At 44.1% G+C, this 18,803-nt stretch overlaps 1 protein-coding gene across 4 annotated transcripts in view; it reads left to right on the forward strand.

The window, feature by feature from the left end:
- polr2c (RNA polymerase II subunit C) overlaps nt 1–18,803 on the forward strand; it is a 75,706-nt gene that overhangs the window by 13,242 nt on the left and 43,661 nt on the right. For 2 of the 4 annotated variants that reach the window (XM_077595464.1, XM_077595465.1), the window contains exons 3-5: nt 3,775–3,843; nt 3,906–3,958; nt 14,430–14,558. In XM_077595464.1, the coding sequence (XP_077451590.1) occupies nt 3,775–3,843; nt 3,906–3,958; nt 14,430–14,558 (251 nt within the window). The remainder of the gene's footprint in view (nt 1–3,774; nt 3,844–3,905; nt 3,959–14,429; nt 14,559–18,803) is intronic. The other 2 variants (XM_077595466.1, XM_077595468.1) reach the window with 1 other exon arrangement.

Below are 18,803 nucleotides of genomic sequence, written 5' to 3' on the forward strand. Positions count from 1 at the left end.
CTGACTGCTGGTTGAACAACAATGTGATCACAACACTGCCTACACTGCTACTTGTGTATGTCTCATGTCTCATTGTTTCTATGCTGCATTCTAGTTTTTTTGTCCTGGATTGCCTTAGTGATCCACAAGGGACTATAGATGGAGATTAGCTTTTGGTTATAATCTTACATACAGGTCATCACATTTGGAAATGAATGGCTTCTGTTTTTTTGCATGTAACTTAACCAAATTAATCTACTAACGACTGGTTCTGCAACAGTAGGATCATTAACACTCACTGTTCCCCTGATTTAGAGCTCTTGGCAGTTCGGTGCTGGCCCTTCTATCTACCTAGGGATCTTACGATTGTCATTGTAATGGCTGTTTACATCCCACCGGATGCTAACGTTAGCACGGCACTTAGCCTCCTGCTAGCGACTGTAAACAAACAGCAGCTTGACCACCCCGATGGAGTCCTTATTGTTGCCGGTGACTTCAACAAAGCATGTTTAAAGACTTTTCTGCCTAAGTTTGTCCAGTATGTGAAGTGTCACACCAGACGAGATAAAACTATAGACCATGTTTATCTAACATCAAACATGCTTATAGAGCCACACCCCTCCCTCACCTTGCTGGATCTGACCATCTCTGCCAATTACAATGACAATAATAAGGTGTCTGTTAACGCAGATACCTCACTAGCAGAGCAACTGAACCGTTTCTTTTCCCGCTTTGAGACTGACCAATCGGATTCAGTCTCAACACATCCACCACCCTGCAGCAGTACACTGAAGCTTCAAGAACATGAAGTGAGACAGGTACTGCGGACTGTGAACACCTGGAAGGCTGCTGGCCCTGACGGAGTACCTGGGAAGGTGCTCAAAGCCTGTGCTGACCAGCTGACTGGGGTTTTCACAAAGATTTTCAATTGTTCCCTGGAACAATCCATCATCCCATCCTGCCTGAAATCTGCCACCATTATCCCTGTCCCTAAAAAGCCAACCAGCCAGCCTGAATGATTATAGGCCTGTTGCACTTACGCCTGTGATCATGAAGTGCTTTGAAAAGTTGGTCGCCCGCCACATCAGGGATACAAACTGGAACAATAATGTTAAATATGCAGATGAAACCTTAGTCTACAAAATCTTCCAGCAAAAAAACCCTTCTCCACTGCAAAAATCCAACGCATCAACAAGAACTGGCTCTAGAGGTGACTGTGTAGTTCCCTTCAAAAAGAGTGCTTTCAGCCAAAGCACCTTCTCTGTCCGCGCTGCACATACGAATTAACATATGTGGTCTCCCTTCTCTGAACGTCTTCTCCAATCATCTTAAAGCCTAGTTGTTAGATGAACAAAATTGCGATCACGCTGTCTAAAATTGTGCTACATGTATGTGACTAGTGTGTGTTATTGTTTATCTTGTACCTACACAACGGACTAAAGATGGAAATTAGCCAGAGGCTACAATCTTACATATTTACATATATACCATATTTTCACGACTATATGACACATTGCCATTTAAAGGCACAGTATCAGTAACAAGTGCTATTTCTGTATTTGACACACACACAAGATGCACCGCATTTAAAGGCGCAGCCAAGCATGGCAAAACATACACCAGCTTAAACATACGGACACGCGCTAAAACATGTTTTTAAAAAGGCAACGGAAGCAAAACAACTGAGTTCGGTTGTACTTAGCCATTTTACAATGTAGTGACGTTTTTTGATCAATCGTCACCCAGAAATCCATCAAAGTCCTCATTTTCTGTGTCCGAATTGAACAATTGTCCAAATGATTCATCAAAAATTCCGGGTTCCCTCTATTCCTTATCAGAGTCACTCACAATGCCATGTGGCTTGACAGAAATGATTTGCTTTGGCAAAAGTTCGAACAACAGTGCAAGCAGACATGTTCGTCCAAGTGGCCACAATCCATTCGCAAATAGTGGCGTAACTAGCCCGGCGCTGCCTCCTCTTCGTAAAGCTGTGTCGGCTTTGGCAAAAGCTCGGACAACAGTGCAAGCAGACACGTTAGTCCAAGTGGCCACAATCCATTCGCAAATAGTGGTGTAACTAGCCCAGCGCTGCCTGCCACCCTTCGGAAAGCTGTATTCGCCACCTATCACCCATTGTTCCCATGCCACTCGCAACTTTGCTTTGAACGCCCGGTTGATGCCGATGTCCAGCGGCCGCTCGCAACTTTGCTTTGAACGCCCGGTTGATGCCAATGTCCAGCAGCCGCTCGCAACTTTGCTTTGAACGCCCGGTTAATGCCGATTTCCAGCGGCCACTCGCAACTTTGCTTTGAACGCCCGGTTGATGCCGATGTCCAGCGGTTGGAGTTGTTTAGTTAAGCCTCTGGGAATGACGGCAAGCTCAGAGTTCATTTTCGTGACTTGGTTTTTCACCGCTGCTGTGAGATGGGCAATGGGCGCAAATCAACTCCGCTTCTTCTTCTTGACTTGGCAAAGCTAGTTCTCCTGCTTCCTCCATTTGCTAACCATGGATTCGTTGTTCTAAAATTCCCTCACGGCTGCTCTATTCCCATGTTCCCCTGCATAATTGATGGCCTGAAGTTTGAACTGAGCTTTGTAAGCGTTTCTATTTGTATTATATTCATTTTCGGGGGGCCTTCGTGTTAGAATTATGATGGAATATTCTATATGTGTTGTAAGCATTTTTTAATAAGTAGTAAGGCTATAAACAGTCATGGGAACATGGACTTTTTCCTCCACATTCGTCTCCTCAAGGCCCAAAAGCTAGAGGACACATTGTTACGGACACTTCTCCCGGCAGGACCCAATGAGACTGTTATGACGAGACTCCAGCAGCAGATTTGAAAATACGGCTTTGCTTACATTATAATACTGCCTTGTTTACATTATAATCCTGCTTGGTTTACTTTAGAATGCTTTGTTTACATTATAATACTACTTTGTTTACCTTATAATGAAAATATTATGCAATTCCTCACACCATTGTTTTGGGTGTTCTCACACCATTTCATTCCTCACACTGTTGTTTTTCTAAACCATCGAGAGTGTTATTGTACTGATTACATAAACATGTTTTTCGAATGTCGCGATTAAATACAATGAATCAGTTACTGCAATTCAGAATGCTTTGTGGACTGAGACGACGTCACAAGGCACCTCCTTGCAAGTTGTAAGCAGAATTTGTTGAAAGATGTTTTTCCTTTTTTAATTAAATATTACTAATAATGATTTAAAAGGTTTGAATCATTATTCCAACACTTAGAAACCAAACCAACATTGTTTTGCAATAAACACATTCCCACACTATATACGTGTACCTTGTAGGGGTGTGCCTTTAGCGTCTGTCTGACCCCACCCACGTCCACCTTCTCTCTATATAAGAAGCGTGTCAGCAAGAAGTGCTCTCAGTCAGGCTTTAGAGCTTACACACGGCGCTCCGCATTATAAGGCAATTATAAGTCAATTTTGGAGAAAATGTAAGACTTTTTAGTGCACCTTATAGTCGGGAAAATACGGTATATGTTCATTAATATGAATATAAATATGTTCATTAATATGTGCTATCCCTTATCAAATCAATCGATCGATCAATCATTGTTAAAGGGTTAAGGGAGTAGTATTAGAGATTGTGGAACGAATTATCCTAATTCAATGTAAAATATGCCTCCACTTACGAAAAATCCAAGTTCCCAATCCACTTCTTATACCACTTCTTTTTGTAAGTAGAGGCATATTTGTGAGCTGAACTGTATTGTTCAATTCACTGTTTTCACGTCTAACAATACTTCATCACAGCAATCGACTGGATCCAGATTGATGCCAACTCATCAGTACTGCATGATGAATTCATCGCTCACAGAGTTGGTATGTCAGATGAGGTCATGTGTTTTTCAGCCACTATACATACAGATCTCTTGTGTTCTCAGGTCTCATTCCACTCACCAGTGATGATATTGTAGAAAAAATGCAGTACTCCAGGGTAAGTTCCAATATTACTAAAGTAATCCCTCCATTTTCGCGGTTAATGTAGACCAAACATGGCCGCGATAAACGAAAAACCGTGAAGTGGGTCACCCTTATTTAAAAAAAAAAAATCTATAATATCACGAAGTGCTGAGTCCTAGTAGCAAGCGGAGGACATGGGAATGGCTTCTGCTTGCGAGTTTCACCGTGGATTTTCACATTTTTATAAACTTGAAAAAAATTAATTATTATTTTTTTACTTAACTAAAAATCTGCGATGAAATGAAGTTGAAGCCGCGATATTTGAGAGATTGTCCTCTCTCTCTGAAACATTTTATAATCCAGTGGGCTTTATGAAATTGTTATCATGATAAAATAAATCAGTCGATAGGGTACACCATCCTCTACAGGTCTCGCAACTACGGTAAGCAGCCTGCGACTTCATTTCCCCCCGTGCGCGATTAATGCTGGGATATATAGTTCTTCTGTCAATACACCCAGTATGACGGCAAGCACACTAATTTGGTGCTCGCTGTCATTCCGGCTGGATTGACAAAATAACTCCAGCCGCTAGATTGGCATTAACAGCATTCAAAGCTAGAATGCGAAATGTGTGCATGCGTATGCGTAGAGCATATCAAAAACTTCTATAAAGAATTGACTTCAACAACTCCCGATAACCCGCTGGCGTGTACGCGTGCGCGCGCGGGGGGACTTTCCACGACAACGCACTCGTAACGCAACAAACAAATTTTAATGAACTTGGATTAATATATACAGACACACTCAAACATAAGTTTAATGTAACTACACAAAACTGAATTCTAATTTTGTTTTAATTTGTTTTACCTTCGTTCTGGCCGGGTTAGCTGTTTGCCATGCCTCCACCCCCTCGTTCGCTATCGATGGGCTGTTTGCTGTTGTATTCCCCTCAAAATATTCCAAAAATGATGCACACAAATGTCCTCACAATAGGATAATGCACGACCACTTGCCAACGAGAAGTAGTCTTGAATGAGCGATCGTGGGAGCTAACAGGCTAAGGAAGGAATAACAGGAAATGCAACAGCTGAGCTTACCCACGTATTGATTGCAGGTAATGAAGTTTTATTCTGAGAATCGGTGTTGTGTGCACGAGTATACTTCATTACCCAGAAAGCCCTCTTTTTGCTCGCGCGTGCGCGTTGTGCCTTTCCCGATTGATGCGTAGGAAAAACTCGTCTGAATAAATCATTCAGTGCTCGTAGATATCTGTTATTCACGAAAGAGATGCGACAAATGCTACAATGATAAACAGCCTCAGGTCATGGCCACCTGGCTTGGTCGCATCTCGAAATTTTGATCGTATCTAGGGCGAATTATTAGATCGAAATTTTCATCCTTCCTCGAGCATGTCGTAAGTAAAGCTGATCGTAGGTCGAGGTACCACTGTATATTATATTTGAATCAGTATTGAGCCGCTACAGCTCGCAACTATGGAAAGCAGTCCCCGACTCTATTTCCGGTGCGCGGTGAATGCTGAGATATATAAAACAGTGTTTCATTTCGGTTGAGCTCGATCTAGCACATTAATTATATGTTCGCCGTCATTCCCAGTGGAAGTCTCAACTGTGGTCCGAGCTGTCAGGAAGGCAGAGATTACTGACTAGATTAATGACGACTTTGACGGAGACGTGCGTGTTGGATGCCGCATTCGCCCACCTGTTCAACATGAGTTATTATGCTATTGCTGTGTCACGAAAATACTAATGCTTTAACCTCGGAGAAAATAAAAAACGGTTGTTTATTCATGTTGGGACTGAATGGAGTTGTCAGGAAGCTGATTTGTAATCTATTAATAAAGTTTGGCTGACATATCTGACTCTTTTGTTGACATTCCCTTTAGCGCAGCACCATCTAGTGGATGTATAACGTAACCCCAGCCTCTACTGTAGACCCCTATAATGCGGTGCGGTAGACCAGTGTAATGCGGAGCGGTGTGCCTTTAAATGCGGCGCGTCTTGTGTATGTGTCAAATACAGAAATAGCACTCGTTACTGACTGCGCCTTTAAATGCGGTGCGCCATATAGTCGTCAAAATACGGCATATGTATATGTGGATATATATTTGTGTATATATGAGTGTATATATGTATGTGTATATATGTATGTGTATGCATGTGTTGCACCCTGCATTTTCGCTTGAAACGCGGAGAAATTATCACAATAGTGATTCGTTGTTGCTTCTTCAATCCAGTTTACTGGTATGAAGGAAATCCGCCGTGTTGGCCAAGCTATGTGCTCCAAGTCATCAATAATTAAATACCGATATACACTTTAACATGTCACACTTGCTATGTGGATCAAGGCATCAATAATCGAATACCGATAAACACTTTAGCATGTCACACACTCCCCCACAAAACAAATGTCGTCTCGACATCAGTACATTCCAAGTATCTCTGCACTAGTTGGTTGTTATCCTGAACAGTCTTGTGAACTTTTCACTTCGCATCCTCTTCTGTGAGCTGATACTCATGAAAACTCCAGACGGCAAGGGCCACAGTTCAAATACAATCCACAACTCATACCGTACACGTTTACTGGATGGAAACTGTAATCACAGTCCGTAACAGTCCATGCCAGCATAAGACATGTCACCCTTGTAGGCTCAAGTCTGTTGGAGTCCATACATAAAGGGTGGTTGAATGTAATATGGCTGCAGGTGTACTAAACAAGGGACCACTCCTTGTGCAGGGTAAGCAGGTAGCAGTTGATGTGGTGACTGGATACTGTAACAGAGAGGACACCAAGCTGATCATAGGTCGTGCGTCGTGGTGGATGTCTCGCCCTTCTTGGCCGTTCGTAAGTCAATGCCTCAGGTTCAGTCACAGCGGTTGGCTGAGAGGTCTCTGATAACTGATCATCACGAGGATCTTCAACAGCCAGGTTTGTTCTCTCACCAGGCAGTTCCTCCACTGATGAACCTGGCTCCTCCAGCTGATAGTCATCTTCTGCTTGTACTGGTGCGGAAGCAGGGCCCTTCACTTCAAGTCTCTGATTAGCTGGCAGTGGCCTGTGCTCAGACTCCATCCCTTGGGCATCTCTCTCATTTAGCACCTGGAGGGAGGGGCTCGTAGTGGAAGTCGTTACCACTGTCTTCGTCTGACTCTTGAAGATGAGATACCGGCTGCTGTTTATTTCTCTGCATACTTTTGTCAATTTTCCTTCTTCTGGTGTTGCCTCAACAGGTAAATGGTCACAGGACATCAGTAGATTTCTGTGCAGAACTCTGGAACGCCCTTTACCTTTTTCTGGCCTGACTTCATAAATTGGTAGATCAGATCCCATTCGCCTCACCACTGTGTGAACTGTATCTTCCCAGAAGTCACAGAGTTTTCCAGGTCCTCCTCTTGTTGTCAGGTTTTTTATCAGGATGCGCTCTCCTGGTTGTAGCACAGAGCTCGTCACTTTGGTGTCATAGTGCTTTTTACCTCGTTCTGCAGCTTTCCGTACACTCGGTGGCAATGGTGTACACCTCCATCCACCGTCTCCATTTCTCCACTTTGGCCTTGTAAAACTCCATCTTGTGCATTTGCTCCCTGTAGCGTGCCAATGCTGGGAGGATTGACGATGTAAAGTGGATTGAATGTGCCGCAAAACAGCCCCACAGCATAAACCTACCACCACCGTGCTTTACGGTAGGCATGAAGTACTTGGGGTTAAAGGCCTCACCTTTTCTCCTACAAACATATTATTGGGCATTGTGGCCAAACAGCTCGATTTTTGTTTCGTCTGACCACAGAACTTTCCTCCAGAAGGTCTTATCTTTGTGATCAGCAGCAAACTTCAGTCGAGCCTTAAGGTGCCGCTTTTGGCGCAAAGGCTTCCTTCTTGCACGGCAGCCTCTCAGTCCATGGATATGCAAAACACGCTTGACTGTGGACACTGACACCTGTGTTCCAGCAGCTTCTAATTCTTGGCAGATCTACTTTTTGGTGATTCTCGGTTGAATCTTCACCCTCCTGACCAATTTTCTCTCAGCAGCAGGTGATAGCTTGCGTTTTCTTCCTGATCGTGGAAGTGACAAAACAGTGCCATGTACTTTATACTTGCAAACAATTGTTTGCACTGTTGCTCTTGGGACCTGCAGCTGCTTTGAAATGGCTCCAAGTGACTTTCCTGACTTGTTCAAGTCAAGGATTCGCTTTTTCAGATCCATGCTGAGCTCCTTTGACTTTCCCATTGTAGCTTTTGTAAGCGTTTGCATCCAATGAGCCCTATTTAAATGGCCTCAGAAGTCACCAGCTATAGTCACTCAGTTAAGAAGTTAAGATGCCATGCTATGAAGCTCATTTCACTGACAACTTTCTAAGTCATCAAAATTGCTAATTCGTGTTGCTGTATGGATATTTTTGACCCAGCAGATTTTATCACGTTTTCTGTTAACCCATAATAGTCATAAAAGAACCAAACTTCATGAATGTTTTTTGTGACAAAGAAGTATCTGTTCCAATCACTCAGAGAAAAATCAGAGTTGTAGAAATAACTGGAAACTCAAGAGAGCCATGACTGTGTAATGTATGTAAACTTTTGACCCCAACTTTGTCTGTGTGTGTGCGTGCGCGCATGCCGGTGAAATACAGGTTTTTCTCAACCTGAGAAAGTGGTCAGATGGCAAGCGCCTTCTTGCCTGGGATTCATACCGTTGTCACATTAGCGATGCCACCAAGGAGCAATTGAAGAAGCTCCATGTTGATGTGGCGGTGATTCCAGGAGGCTGCACCAAATTTATACAGGCCCCCGAGGTCTACTGGAGCGGCCCATTCAAGGCCAAAGTCTGACAGTTCTACGAGAACTGGATGTTGCACGGCGAGAAGAGCTACACCAAATTCGGCAACATACGAGCACCAATAGCTCTTGACGTCTCGAAGGATTGCCAGATCCATTGTTGCACGTCAGACGGGCCAATTCAGACTGGTTTGCAACTTCTCCAGCAAGCGCGAGCCAATGCTGGCGACGATGACCGTGAAGACAGCTACAAGAGCGACGTGTCACTTGATTTCCACCAGTGAATTTGTAATTACTTACCAGTAATCACCTTGTATTTGTGCCGTTGAAATAGAAGTTTTACGGTGTACAGTGGTACCTCGTGGTACGACATGCTCGTGAATAATTCGCCCGCGATACGATCAAAATTTCGAGATGCGACCAAGCCAGGTGGCCATGACATGAGAGGCTATTTATCATTGTAGCGCACTGTCTTTTTTTTGCCGCATCTCTTTCGTGTATAACTACTATATCTACGAGGACTGAACGATTTATTCAGACGAGTTTCGACCAGGAAACGCACAACGCGCATGCGCGGGCAAAAAAGAGGGCTTTCTGGGTAATGAAGTATACTCATGCACACAACACCGATTGGCAATGGCACCCTTTCTCAGAATAAAACTTCATTACCCACAATCAATACGTGGGTAGGAGGTTGCATTTCCTGTCCTGTCCAAGTTAATTTAAATTTGTTTGTTCGGTTAAGAGTACGTTGTCGTGGAAAGTCCCCCGGACTGAATCGAGGGTACGGCTTATGTGCATAAAAACATGTTATGCACGAAACTGCAAGTAGTCGACGCCATGACACATTGATGTCACGACAAAATGGCGTTGCGACGTCTGCTATTGCTCGCTCGGGCCGCCGCCATCTCATCGTAGTTAAACCTGCTCTGACCGTAACGTTTACCATGTCAGCATATCACAATAATTAAGGCTGATCGAAGGTCTTGCGGTCGATCGTTAAATTATAAACGTTGATACCTGCGTAATGTGTATGCTATTATTGCACATTTGGTCAACACGACAAAATGGCGTTGCGACGTCTGCTATTGCTCGCTCGGGCCGCCGCCATCTCATCGTAGTTAAACCTGCTCTGACCGTAACGTTTACCATGTCAGCACATCACAATAGTTAAGGCTGATCGAAGGTCGTGCGGTCGATCGTTAAATTATAAACGTTGATACCTGCGTAATGTGTATGCTATTATTGCACATTTGGTCAACACTACGTATAGCGCTGTGGGCATATTTCCTGGTTGTGCTTACGTTACTTCTTTTTTGAATTTGTCTACGTGCACACCCTCTCTTTCGGAACACAAAGAAAATGAGTACGTTTGTGATTATGAAATAAAACAAAATTCCACTTAATTTTTTTTCTATTTATTTCTTTTTCGAAAGTGACAACTATTGCAGTAATATGAACCATCGAAAAAAAATCGAGATATTTCGACATTAGAAGCAATTTGGCCGCCACAACATCTTAAACTACTGGTAAGAAAATTGTAATTTATGTCTAAAAAGCATCGGGTCCTCATCAAGATGGACTTCTTTCTTTTTTCTAATTTGAATAATTTGATATTTTGCATTTACAAAGACAGGCATAGTAACTTGATATTGACCCTAATTATATGCTTTTGATTCATACAGTATCTCAGAAATACCACGTGTGATGATTTTTCTTAAGATTTTCTCTTCAAAGTAACACATACAAATGTGTTACTTTGAAGAGAAAATCCTAAGAAAAACCCTATTAAAACCATAAATATGGAGATGAAAATTGAGAATCAGGGGGCGGCTTATACGCGAGAAATTGTAATATTCAGCAATTTTGGCTAAATAAAACTGAAGAAATCTGTAGAGACGCTACCCAAATCACGTGATTAAACACAAACATTAGTGCGCCTTAAATGACAAGGCCTGAGATATGGGCCTTAAATTGGTAAATTTTCACAGATTTGATTGGTCCGGTCAGTAAATTAAACTTGTATTCGAACATTACAGTGATACAAGTTCAGATCACCAGATCATCTCTAATTTCAATGTATTAGATTGCAGTGGTGTGCCGTCAGGACCTTCAAGTCCTTCTCTGCTGGCCTAAGAAATATCTGAATCACAGACTGATGTTAATTAGATTTTTTCCACAAATACTAATTAAATAATTCCAAATTGTCTGTTAGCTTCCTTTCATTGCTTTTCCCCCTGGTTGCACTGCTTCCAGATGTGTTTTCATATTGAAGCATTTAACCAATCACATTTCAGCCATTATTTGTTGCTAGGGTCAGAAGACTTGCTTTAACCAATCAGATTTCGAGTTGGCAACACTACAATGCCTTTTCGCATGCGTAGGGATACGTCCTTGCCTTCTCGCAGGCGTAGGGATACGTCATCGCTTTCACCAACTATGATTGGCAAGTGATAGAGTGGAATAGCCAGAGCTAGCAAGCTGTATCTGTAGCGAGCTGCACAAGCAAATATATTGTTGTTGATTTAATAGCGGTTTTGTCAACCGGCAATGGCTGAAGGAGGAGAAGAAATTGATTTGTTTGCAGATTTACTGTCAAAGCCATTTTCAAGACGGACTTTTCAAGAAAAAAAAGCTGGACATCATTCAGAAGCAGTGGCGGTCCGTGCATTTTCTAGTGACGCCTTCAGCAAAAACTATTTTATGGCTATAAAACCTCTACTGCAGCTACAGCTGCGACACATAACAAATCAATAAATCAATGCACAAAAATGGGGTAAAATCCACTTCCTAGCAGCATTTAATGATTAAATACAAATACTGGAGCTTTTCAGACATTGCAACCAGGCCAGAAGGGTGATTTCCCCGGGAAAAGACAGCGATGGACGTCCATGGCGAACCGACAAAAATTGCACTAAAATGGGGTAAAATCCACTTCCTAGCAGCATTTATTAATTAAATACAAACCATGGAGCTTAAATACAAACACGAGCTTTTCAGCTATTAGAACCGGGCCCAGAGAACGACTTTCCCCGGGAATTTCATACAATTGAAATATTATTTAGGAATATAGCCATATTTTACTCACCAAAAATGCTTTATAACTACACAATATCCATCCTCCTTTCTTCCTTCCTTCTTTTCTATCGCTATCGAAGCTAATGCTGCAAGTCGAGCCTGTCCTGTCGTTTTTCTGGCAAACGTTTTTATTCGATTTAGTGCTGAAAATGTTCGTTCCCGCTTTCTTCCTTTGGAGTTGTCCGACCCTTCTTAACAGTGGCGGGCCGTCAGGGCCTTCAAGGCCTTCTCTGCTGGCATATATTATATTTTGTCCATCAATACTTATTAAATAATTCCAAATTGTCTGTTAGCTTGCTTTCATTGCTTTCTCCCTGGATGCACTGCTTCCAGATGTGTGTTTTCATATTGAAGCATTTAACCAATCACATTTCAGCCTTTATTTGTTGCCAGGGTCAGAAATCTGCCTCAAGGCCTTCACAATCAGTTCTGCAGGCTCTGCTGCATTAAACAAGCGTCGATAAGACTGTTGCTTTAACCAATCAGAATTTGATTTGGTGATAACAAGGCCTTCTCGCAGTCGTAGGGATACGTCATCGCTTTCACCAACTATGATTGGCTAGTGATAGAGTAGGCGGGTAAAATACAAAACGACCTGATCACTGCTATTGCTGAAGTGATGGAGGAAGAGATCAGAAGCGAAATAAAAAAGTACTGTTTGTCTCTGTCATGGTGGACGAGACGACAGACGCGAGTAATGCAGCACAGCTCGCACTGGTTCTGCATTACGTCACGGGCAAAGGTGTCAAGGAGCGGTTCGTCAGATTTGAAAATGTTACCAGTCGGAAGCGAGCCGATGACATTGCAGGTCTCATCGTTATATTTTTGGTGGAAAATAAATGTCTGGGTAAAGTTGTGCCAGAGTGTTATGACGGTGCAGCGGTCATGTCTTCTGGATTAAATGGGGTGCAGGCTAAAGTTAAGAAGAGAGCACCGTTAGCTTTATTCATACACTGCTATGCCTACCGGCTCAATTTAGTACTGACTCGGGGAGGGGGAGGGGCTCAACGCTTAAAGAATGCAAGATATTTTTTGCTCACCTGAATGGCTTTGCTGCATTTTTTTTCGAGATCACCTCAACGCACACAGCTGCTGGACGAAATATGCCAGCGGCGTCTGCCTCGTGTGGCACCAACACGGTGGGAGTACGCATCCAGAGTGGTCAATACGGTATTTGAGAAGAGAGCTGCTCTAAAGGAACTGTTTCATCACACCCTGGAGCATCATGACGAGTACGGCGAGCAGTCTGAGTGGTGTGCTGATGGATTTAAAGCACGTCTGGATGATTTTGAATTTTGTTTTTTGCTTCACACATTTAATGGCATTTTTGAGCATTCAGATGTGCTTTTTTCAATACTTCAGAACAACAAACTGGATGTGCAGTTTTGTCTTGCAAGAGTAAAGGAGTTTTGTGACAGTTGAACGTGAGAGGAGCCGATATGAGGAAATCTACGAGGCCACCGAACGCAGTGCGGGTGCTCCAAGCGCACAAAGAGGTCAAGCGCAAGATTCTCGCGCGCACTACCAACAACTTCACGACAGAATTTGGGACAATATTATTTGCCAGACGCGGACCAGATTTCAAGACCACGAAAGACTGATGTTTCTCTCCCTCCTCGACTCACATATGTTTCGGGAATACCAGGAAACTTTCCCACATGCAGCCTTCTCCACCTTAACGCAGAGCCATGGAACACTTTTCGATCTGCCTCGCTTAAGAACAGAACTGATTGTAATGTATGCCATGGATGATTTTGCAGGAAAATCTTCCACATTAGTGTGTTTGGCAGTGACCATCCCCGTGTCCACTGCTTCTGCCGAACGGACATTTTCAGCCCTAAATAGAATCAAAACTTATACCAGAAATACAACAGGATAGACTCGACTTTCAGCATTAGCTTTGATGGCGATAGAAAAGAACTTCTTGATGGACCTGAAACGCACGTGTAATCTGTACGACAGAGTAATTGACATCTTCTTGAGGAAAGAAAGGAGGATGGATTTTGTGTATAAATAAAAATATTTTTTGTTGAGTAAAATGTCTATTTTCCGAAATAATATTTTAATTTTTCAGGTTATTATTTATATGTTATTTATGTGTCGCAGCTGTAGCTGCAGTAAAGGATTTATAGACATAAAATACTTATTGAGGGTTGGATTGATTCATACGTAGCACTACTGAAGGCCCAGGTGTGAAATGCATGGCCCGCCACTGCCTTATATATAAACATTCATAATTGTTTGACCTGAGCAGTTCTTTCGTTTTCCATGAAACCTGTGGCTTTGTTTTCAAATTGGATATGCTTCTGCTGAATGACAATACATTTACTCACACTCACATTTTAATCTTCAAGACATAATCGCATATTATTTGGATGGCTCAAAGTTTAAGAACCCCTGATGTATGTGACTAGTTTCATTAATAAATATATCATTTTATTTATGGAATATTTATAAATGAAACTAGTAACACAACAGGGGTTCTTAAACTTTGAGCCCATCCAAATAATATGTGATTGTCTTGAAGCTTAAAATGTTAGTGTGTTTCATAATTTATTGTCATTCAAAATAATCCATTTATCTATGAATATTTTTGGAAACTTGGAATTTCTGTTAATTCCTTTTTTTTTTTACCCCAGGATTGCACCTGCAATGAATTCTGTCCAGAATGCTCTGTTGAGTTGACATTGGATGTTCGTTGTACTGATGAAAAGACACGTAATGTCACCTCACGTGACCTGCTGTCCAACAACCACAGAGTCATCCCAGTGGGTATTTAAACTAATTAAAGGAAATGTTTTAGTGCTTTTCTGCATATTATAGATGTCTAACAGTACACTAAAATGTAATTTCCCTTCGATTTCTTGAAATCCTCGGTTGGGTTAATTTTCGGTGCAAAAATATGCAGGCAAAAATTCTTAAAATGTTTCTATTCTAAAAACGTAGTAACAATAAACCTTCGTTGTTTATTTAAGGTTATATCAAATATATTATTCAGAATTTTTAATATTTTGTTTTAAAATTAAGTATTAAATTGTAACGATGAAAACAATCATCTTTGAGTACAAGGGAGTCATCACAGCCTTTGTTGACTGGTGTAGGCGAAACCACCTCTACATAATGCCAGTAAGACAAAGGAAATGGTGATCGATTTTCAGAGGAAGCCCCAACAGACCACTCAGGTGAACATCCATGGCACAGACATTGAAATCATGGAGAATTTTAAGTACCTGGGTGTTCACCTCAACAACAAACCGGACTGGTCCACAAACATAATTGTCCTGCACACGAGGGGCCAGAGCCGCCTCTACCTACTGAGGAGACTACGGTCCTTTGGAATGTGCAAGACACTTCTGAGGACCTTTTACGACACTGGTGGCATCTAGAGTGTTTTATGCAGTGGTCTGTTTGGGATACTGGAGCACGGAGAGGGACAGGAATAGGCTGAATAAGCTGGTCAAGAGGGCCAGCTCTGTTCTGGGCTGTACTTTGGACTCTGTGGAGGAAGTGGGAGAGAGGAGGATGCTGGCCAGGATGATGTCCATCATGGACAGCCCCTCCCACCCCCTGCATGAGTTTGTGGAGTCCCTCCGAAGCTCTTTCAGCAATAGACTGCTGCACCCTCATTGCAGGAACGAGCACTTCCACTGATCCTACCTCCCATCAGTGCGTGTTTGTGTGTGTGTAAGTGTGTAATTTCATGCAACACGCTTATTTATTTATTTACTTATTTATTACCTACTTATTTATTCTCACCCTCTTGCTACTGTGACAGTGAAATTTCTCAAATACGGGATAAATAAAGTTATCTAATCTAATGTACCTCCAACATCACATCAATGTAAAGAAGTGGGATGATTTGGAATTACAGCTAGCCGTAAATCACTACATTCAAGAATGCTCCATGCTAATCATCACCGAGACATGACTACACCCATAAATATCCAACGCTACGGTGCAGTTAGTAGGCCGCATGCTACTCCGTTCAGGCAGGACTAGGGAGTCGGGGAAGAAAAGAGGCGGTGGGCTTTGCATCGACGTGAAAGAGGAATGGCGTAACAATAGCACTGTTCTAGATCTCAAATTCAAATCGGATATATCATTACCCTTCTTTCTGCCCAAAGAGCTAGCCGTCAGTATCATCACTGCTGTTTACATACCACCGGGTGCTAACGTAAGAACCGGCCTCTCTCTACGACAGGACACCGAAACAATCACCAGCACACCTACCCAAGTGACGCACAGATCATTGCAGGAGACTTTAATCAGGCAAATCTCGAAACTTTTTTGCCAAAATGTTACCAGCACACGAAATGTCCAACAAGAGTATAAAGCTGTGGTTCATGTTTACTCTTAACATCAACTGTGAATACCACTTCCTCATTTTGGACCGACAAAGCCCAAAAGACGGACCATTATCACCTGGCCTGACGACACCATCCCCGGACTCCAAGACTGCTTTGAACAGACACAGTGGGAGACTTTCCACCATGAGGATCTGGGCACATTCACAGATACAGTACTACATTACATTACATCTACAATATTACATCAAGAACTGCATGGCTAGAGTAGAGGAGCTATAAAACTTTTTTTGCCCGCTTTGAGTCCCAAACCCAGGACTCAGTCATACCACCTAAAATTCTAATACATCCCACACTGTCTAAAACCACTCAACTCACCATGGAGGTAGTGGACGTGAGACGTGTGCTCCATGCACTCAACCCTAGGAAGGCCACAGGACGGGATGGAATACCAGGGAAAGTAATATAGGCATGTGCTGACCAACTAGCATCAGTCTTCCCTGACATTTTCAACCTATCACTAGAACAGTGGTTGGCAAACTATTCCCCAATGGGGACTCCACTACTTTACTCGCCGTACACACATGACTGCAGACACACACACCCTGAGAACATTATTGTGAAATTTGCGGATGACACAACGGTGGTGGAGATGATCAAAGAGGGGAATAAGAGGGCCTATAGAGAGGAGATCCTTAGACTCTCATCAACTTGGCCCTGAACTTTTCCAAAACCCGGGAACTCATCCTGCCCGTCAGTCAATGGTGACAAGTGGAGACTTTGAAATTCCTGCGGGTCCATATCTCTGCTGACCGCACTTGGGAAGCAAGCACCACAGCACTCATCAAGAAGGCACAGCAGAGGCTACACTTGCTGAGAGTACTCAGGAAGGACCAACTCGACACCAAACTGCAGAGGGTGATCAACACACCTCAAAAGATCATCAGCTGCCCCCTACCTCCCCTGCCCACCATCTAAGACTCCCGGGGCCTTGGAGGGGCAAAGCGCATACACATCCTGGCTTCCACCTCTTCAACCTGCTCCGCTCTGGCAGGTGCTACAGGACCATAACAGCCAAAACAAACAGACACATGGACAGTTTCTTCCCAAGTGCCATCACTATACGCAACTCGAGTTTTGCACCCAAGAGCACCTAGTCGAATCTCAATTACCGTATTTTCACGCCTATAAGCCGCGCATAAAAGTCAAAAATTTTCTCCAAAATAGACAGGGCGCCTTTTAATGCAGAGCGCCCTTTGTGAGCGCCGAGCGGCGCCGACGAGACAAGCGGCGCCGACGAGCGACGCCGAGCGCCGCCGCCGGGCGGGGGCGCCGGGCGGGGGCGCCGGGCGGGGGCGCCGGGCGGGGGCGCCGGGCGGGGGCGCCGGGCGGGGGCGCCGGGCGGGGGCGCCGGGCGGGGGCGCCGGGCGGGGGCGCCGGGCGGGGGCGCCGGGCGGGGGCGCCGGGCGGGGGCGCCGGGCGGGGGCGCCGGGCGGGGGCGCGCGGCGGCGGCGATCGTGGCCGAGCGCCGAGAGAGCTCCGGAGCCTGACTGAGCACTAACTGCGAATACCCTCTTTATATATAGAGAGAAGGCGGACGTTGGTGGGGCAAGGCTTGGGAGGGGGTGTGTTGGAGAAGACGCTAAAGCCACGCCCCTACAAGGTTCCTATATTTACAGCTGGTAGGGGCACAGTGATGCATGTGCTCAATTGCAAACTAAAGAATGAATATTTCCACAAAGAGGCACTCTTACGAAGCACAGTTCAAGCTTGTAACCATCGATCATGCAGTGGATCATGGTAACAGAGCAGCGGCAAGGAAATTCAACATCAACGAATCCATGATTCGTAAATGGAGAAAGCAGGAGAAGGAGCTTCGCCAGGTCAACAAGAGGAAGCTGAGTTTCCGTGGGAGCAAGGCTAGGTGGCCGGACCTGGAAGAGCATCTTGAGCGCTGGATTCTTGACCTGAGAGCAGCTGGGAGAAACGTCTCCACAGTCACCATTCGACTGAAGGCAAAAGCGCTCGCGGAGGATTTGAAACATGAACATTTCGAAGGAGGACCGTCGTGGTGCTTTCGTTTTATGAAACGGCATCATCTGGCGATCAGAGTGAGGACAACCGTGGCGCAGCAACTCCCGGCGGACTACATTGACAAGCTAGCCGCTTTCCGCACCTACTGCTGCAAGCTGATTGCCAACAAACTTATACAGCCAAACCACATTACCAACATGGATGAGGTGCCGCTGACTTTCGACATCTCAATGAACCACACTGTCGAGAGAAAGGGGACCAGCACGGTGGCGATACGAACAACGGGGCACGAGAAGTCGGCTTTTACTGTCGTTCGCGCTTGCCATGCTAATGGGCAGAAGCTACCACCAATGGTGATCTTCAAGCGAAAGACTCTGCCTAAAGAAAAGTTTCCAGCCGGTGTCATCGTGAAGGTGAATCCAAAGGGCTGGATGGATGAGGAGAAAATGGGAGAATGGTTACGTGACATTTATGTCAAGCGACCAGATGGATTTTTTCACAGCTCGCTGTCTGTTTTGATTTGCGACTCCATGCGTGCTCATCTCACAGCAACGGTTAAAAACCAGATCATGAAAATGAACTCAGAGCTTGCCGTCATTCCCGGAGGCTTGACCAAAGAATTACAGCCGCTGGACATCGGCATCAACCGGGCTTTCAAATCAAAGTTACGAGCGG

Source organism: Stigmatopora argus, chromosome 3, assembly GCF_051989625.1.
Source record: "Stigmatopora argus isolate UIUO_Sarg chromosome 3, RoL_Sarg_1.0, whole genome shotgun sequence".
Classification (NCBI taxonomy): domain Eukaryota; kingdom Metazoa; phylum Chordata; class Actinopteri; order Syngnathiformes; family Syngnathidae; genus Stigmatopora; species Stigmatopora argus.